The following is a 5,597-nucleotide window of genomic DNA, read 5'->3' as shown; positions in this document are numbered from 1 at the left end:
GGATGGATGGATGGATGCATGGATGGATGGATGGATGGATGGATGGATGGATGGATGGATGGATGGATGGACGGACGGACGGATGGATGGATGGATGGATGGATGGATGGACGGACGGTTTGACACAGTTTAATGGCACTGGAGCATTCAAACCGGAGTATCAGTGTTGCACCAGTCAGACAGATATCACGTTGGGGACATTTTAAAGCAGCTCAGTTGAAGAAGCAACATGTTTTTTTTTAAAACTAGTTTGTGTCATAAAGTTTTATGTCTGTCTTTAAAGCTGCAACTTAATGTTCCAGTTTCATTTCACAAAGGACGCGTGATTGTAGTTTTTGGACTTGCATTATTTTCTGCTGTGAGACTAACTTAGAACTTTATCTGTGTCAGAAGAAAAGTCTAGTTTTGTGGGACTTTTCTTCTGAATCAGCACTCAATAGTTGCAGAAAACCTGTCTTTTTCCCATAAAGAATCACAGCTCTGGTCGAGGTTAAACCTCTGACTGCAGCAAAAGAGCCTCATAAAATATCTCATGAATCTGAAATGTGGAGCTGAAGTTACTCTGAGTAACTACTCTTAGGACAGTAACTGAGTAGTTTGGTGCTTTCATTTAGAACAAATTCATGAAGGTTTTTACGCTGCAGCAACATAAGACTGTGATCCGACCTGCCGACCCTGTCTGACTAGTTACATCACACACAGAGCCTGGGCGTCCTGCCAGTAGGAAGCTCCATAAAAGGCTTGCAGGAAGTCCGCTGCAGCAACAGGAAAGACCATATTTGGACTGACTCGTGTTGATTTTCCAGCAGGGAGCAGGCTGAGCCGATGGTGACAAAACCTGATCCTATTGGTTGTTTGACACACAAACACACTCACACAGAACACTCACACAAACATGCAGCAGATTAAGAGCCGAGTGAGGAACACAGATGGCATAAATGCTCTTTAAAACTGTTGCTGCAGAATTGTCAGATAAAATCATTTTTGATTTTCAGCTAAACGTTTTTGGGTTTTTTCACCATCCTCATTATAAACATTTAACTGCAATGTTGTGGGTCTCCTGCCTGCAAAAACCAGCTGGTTTCTGCAGCTTCGCATAAATGTGTCACAGAAAACTCACGCTAAACTCTTGAGGGTCTAAAGACCTGAGTCCAGGTGAGTCCGGGCGGGTGGAGGCATTAAGGTGGTGTTATAAATAAAACCAGCAGAAGTCAGATAAATGTTTTAATCCCGAAAGCTCTCTGAGCTCCATGTAAACATACAAACATCTCAGAACCTACACAGTAGGCAAAAACAAAGTGCACGTGTGTGCACAGTCACTTATGTACAGCATCTACACCAGTACAAAGTCCACCTCCTTTCCTGACCTTTGGCCTTTTAAAATAAAAGTCTGATCCCTGTGTGGGTCGCAGCTTTGGTCAGCAGAGGTTGGAGCTGTGGGGGGAGGGTAGCTCTGACAGGGAACTCCCCAACGGAGAGGAGCAGGAGGACGAGTAGAAGTGGTGTGACGGCGAGGAGGGGAACACCTGTGATAGTGAGGAACAGGCAGAGGAGGAGGTGAAGCAGGGGGAGGAGGCCTGGATGCCAATGGCCGGGCAGCTATGAGCCGGGGAGGAGTAGGATGAATCTGGGGAGGCGGGGGCCTCTGGGATGGTAGCAGTGGCCCCGTCGGGCTTGCGGTCGCGCTGCCTCTGGTGGATCTTGGCGTGCCTTTTGCGCTCGTCACTGCGAGCAAATTTCCGACCGCACTCGCTGCAGGGGAACGGCTTCTCCCCGGTGTGCGTGCGGATGTGCGTGGTCAGGTGGTCGCTGCGGCTGAAGCTGCGCATGCAGATGCGACACTGGAACGGCTTCTGGCCTGTGTGCACGCGCACGTGACGGGTGAGCTCGTCAGAGCGGGAGAAGCGGCGCTCACAGCCATCGGCGGGGCACACGTGTGGACGCTCGTGAGGCGGCGTCCTGCACTGCCGGCCCCCGGGGGACTTCTTGGACTGGCAGGACTTGGCGAGCAAGCCGCCGGGCCCCTGAGGCTGAATCTGCGCAGAGAAGGCCTTGATGGTGGAGAGCGGCGTGAACGGCGGCTGGAGCGGCTTCTGGTCCGGGCTCGGGCTGAGCTCGCCGTCTGGCGCTTGCTGAGGCAGGGTGTAGTCTGGCAACATCGCCATCACAGGCTGGAGGCCCAACCTGGAGGCAGAGGATGGATAGGCAGGTGGGGGGGCCTGCGATTGGTAGAGTTGCGGGGCCAAAAAGGCATCAGTGGGAGGGTGGGCGGAGTCAGAGCCTGCAGCAGATGTGTATGATGGTGTTGCCGATAAAATGGAAGAGACGTCTATGGTGCTGCAGCCCAAACTCGGCTGGGACGGTGTTGATGATGCCACAGATGGGGTGGAGGTGGTAAGGCTGCCGGCGGCAGAGGGCGGGGCTGTGATGCTCCCTAACCCCAACAGACCCAACAGAGGCTCCGCCCACAGATTGCTGCAGCCAGAAGAGCTGGGATCAAAGATAAAACGCCCACTGTAGGCCAGAGGTTGGAGGCGTGGCGTGAGAGGGGGGAAGTTCTGGAGGTCCAGGATGTCCAACAGAGATTCTGAGAAGAGAAAAAGATCAGGTCAGGGAGGGGGCACCTCAGAAACAGTGGTCTAAAAAACCTTTTGTCAACAATAAATCTGGGTTCTATTCAAATGTGACATATTATTCCCAATGAAATGCTGACTGTAAACGTCTACATTTGAATTAGAACAAAAACATCACAAACACAAACAAATCTGCTCTTCTGTTTGACCCTGAATTCTATGATACAGGTTGTTGCCACACGTTTACAACGGCTTGGAACGCAAATCCATATTTGAACATGGGCCGGACTTTGGACGTGCATGATTTGGAGTTTCTTAGTTAAAAGTGCACATGTGTTTTTCTGCAGTAAAAGTTTAACTTCCTCTCTGCTCTTTTCAAACTTCTTTATGACTTTAGCAGTTTTGTCAAAAGGTCACCATAACAGGTCTTGAGGAACTCTCTGACTTTCTTTTTCTGTCTCGTTCAGGTCATCCTCTTACCTCCGTAGTCCCCGGACTCCCCGCTCAGCAGCCCTGCCGCATCCGCCGCAGAAGCGGCCAGCAGCGAGCCTCCGGCCGCGGCGTTCTGCAGCAGCATCTGCAGCTCCTCCAGCTTCGAGTATCCGTCCAGCGGGGACGCCGGCGGCTCCGAGATTTGCAGGCTGGGCAGCAGCAGCTCCGCTTTGGTCGCTGCCATGTCTTTGTCCGGGGATGGGGCGTCAGAGGCAGCGGAGGAGCTCCGTTTCTGCACGGAGACCGGCGCTGGCTTGTGTTCCGGGCACCGGCCGGGCTGCTGCTGCTGCTGCTGCTGTTGCGGGTGGCGGCGCTCAAGGGAAGCCAACGCTGACACCTGGGGAGCTGCGGGGCAGACTGCTGTAGAGCTGCGGGGCAGACGGCTGTAGAGCTGCGGGACAGACGGCTGAAGAGCTGCGGGACAGACGGCTGTTTCTTCGTGTTTGTGGATGCAAGGGAAACGTAAACAATAACAATGCTTATTTCCGGTCCGTGGACCGGTGCCTTCGCGGGTTCACACTGGTAGAAGTCGATTTCTGTCAGATCCTGCGCGAGGATTCCCGGCTTTATAAAGACTCCTGCGTGACGTATGTTCCCAAAGATGGAATGGCGGAAGCCCATATTTGGGCAGAGCCGGCAGCGCGCTCTTTTCCAGCCTTCCAGGTGCCTCTGCAGTCTTTGTGTGGGGCCTTTTGGAGCGTGAATGATCCGGTTCTGCTCGGAGTTCGCTCCGGGCCCTCGCGTGCGGCCGAAGCGCTGGACTGTAACCGACCACCGGCCGACCACCACGGCCGGAAACCCCGCCGACAGGTCCAAACTCGAGTGTTCGAGCTCTACGTCACACGGAGACCTTCCAGGAACGTCACCACTTCCCCTTTGCCTTATTTGGGTGTTTTCCTGTCAGACCGTTGATCTTACAGCGAGTCTCGTCCTGCACATGAACCTGAGCCAGGACGTTTGATTCGGTTTCGTTTTGGGTGTTGCTCTGCTGGAAGCAAGTCCCAAGATTATTTGGTTTGAATGGCTGCACACAAACATGTCTTCAGTGTTTTTAAAACCATCCAGGCAAACTTTTCAGAAGGCGTTTGTTCAAATAAAAACAATAATAACGTGTCTCCCACATCTGATAAAAAAAAGCAAATTCATGGTGCTTTTGAATGCAGAGAGCTGAAGCTCTGAAGATGACGAGTTTGAGGTTAAACTTTTACTTTATTGAGACCAAAACAGTTGACCAACCAAAAAAAAAAAAAAAAAAAAAAAGGTGGAGGAAGAAGAAAAAAGCTAAATGCTTTCCTCAGGTCAGAAACACCACAGATCTCAGTTTAGGCTGTAATGATGATTTGCTGCATAAACATTTAAATGATTAACAGTCTATTCAAGTCTATTCAATAGGGACTTGACTCAAAAAGGAAACGTATTTTCCGCATTGGTTTAACATCCGCGTTCTATAACCTCCAGCAACATTGTGGTGGAACCAGAAACTAAACTTACCTCAGAAAGTGAAAGCACCGAGGCTTTCTGCAGCCTGCTCACTTTATCTTTTTGTTTTGACATCCTTCCTGGAGGATGTATTCTGCTCTGATTTTGACAAGTCAAGCTAAAGTGGAAATGAAACTTGTCAGATGACCAAACTCAATTGTAGAAATCCGATGAAAATGGTGATTTTTTAACATGCTCTTGTAGCATTTCTTTTGATGATAGAGCACATTTATGAAGAAAATTAGGCTAAAAGCTTGTTTCTGAGTATTTCTTTATTCAAATCTTTGTGAATCGGGAGCAGATGAAAAAAAACCTCACAGTAGTGACGTACAAACTACAACCAATGGGCCACAGTTTTCCTGCTCTGCTCCATTCTGATTCATCCACTTTTAGACAAATAGATCCACGAACATCTTTGTGTTCCTCCGTTGAGCTAGAATCTGGATCTAAACTTTACAGCTGGATAGCTCCAATTTGCTTCACCTTCTTTGTTTTTATTTTTTTTAACTTGTCCTGTCCAACAGCTGGGCAAACAGATGAGAGCTTAAGGCCTCTTGTGTTGGACATATTTTACTTTAACAACAGGGGTTATGAAACTTCAGACAAACCAGAGGTATGTCTGAATAAACCCCTTTTGTAATCGAGGCCAAACTTTATTCATTTTAATTTGAAACTCTTTTATGTTGGACCGGACGGATAAGGAAAGGAAGGAAGAACAGAGAGGGATGTTAGGGGGTGGGGGGGTGGAAGGGTGATTATAGAAAGGGGGTGGGGGGGGTCTAAAACCATGAAGCAGCATAAAGCAACAAGTTGCTGGATGGTTATACTCATTACAGTGAGGTTCAGATGTAATACAAGTCTATAAGGGCGGGGCCTGTCCACACACACACTCAAATGTTATAAACATACCTGTTGGCTCCAAAAATGTTCACATGTCAACATGTACACAATACAAATATTGTTCACACATGCATACTTATGCCTTCAAACCAGCTAGTGTGAAAAATTGAAGTATTAGTGCAAAGGTGAGCTAACACCTGTGCTCAAGTGATT

The 5,597-nt window shown here is 49.1% G+C and overlaps 1 protein-coding gene across 1 annotated transcript; it reads right to left on the bottom strand.

Annotated features, from left to right (window-relative positions):
• Positions 1–1,210: 1,210 nt before the first annotated feature.
• On the bottom strand, positions 1,211–3,984 carry LOC101160576 (early growth response protein 1). The gene is made up of 2 exons (XM_011483120.3): positions 3,054–3,984; positions 1,211–2,587 (listed from the first exon to the last, which is right to left on the bottom strand). The coding sequence occupies exons 1-2, from the start codon at positions 3,247–3,249 to the stop codon at positions 1,419–1,421; spliced, it is 1,365 nt and encodes a 454-aa protein (XP_011481422.1). The 5' UTR covers positions 3,250–3,984; the 3' UTR covers positions 1,211–1,418.
• Positions 3,985–5,597: the final 1,613 nt, after the last annotated feature.

The sequence above is a fragment of the Oryzias latipes genome, chromosome 14 (assembly GCF_002234675.1).
Source record: "Oryzias latipes chromosome 14, ASM223467v1".
Lineage (NCBI taxonomy): Eukaryota > Metazoa > Chordata > Actinopteri > Beloniformes > Adrianichthyidae > Oryzias > Oryzias latipes.
This window is presented reverse-complemented; position numbering and strand designations above follow the sequence as displayed.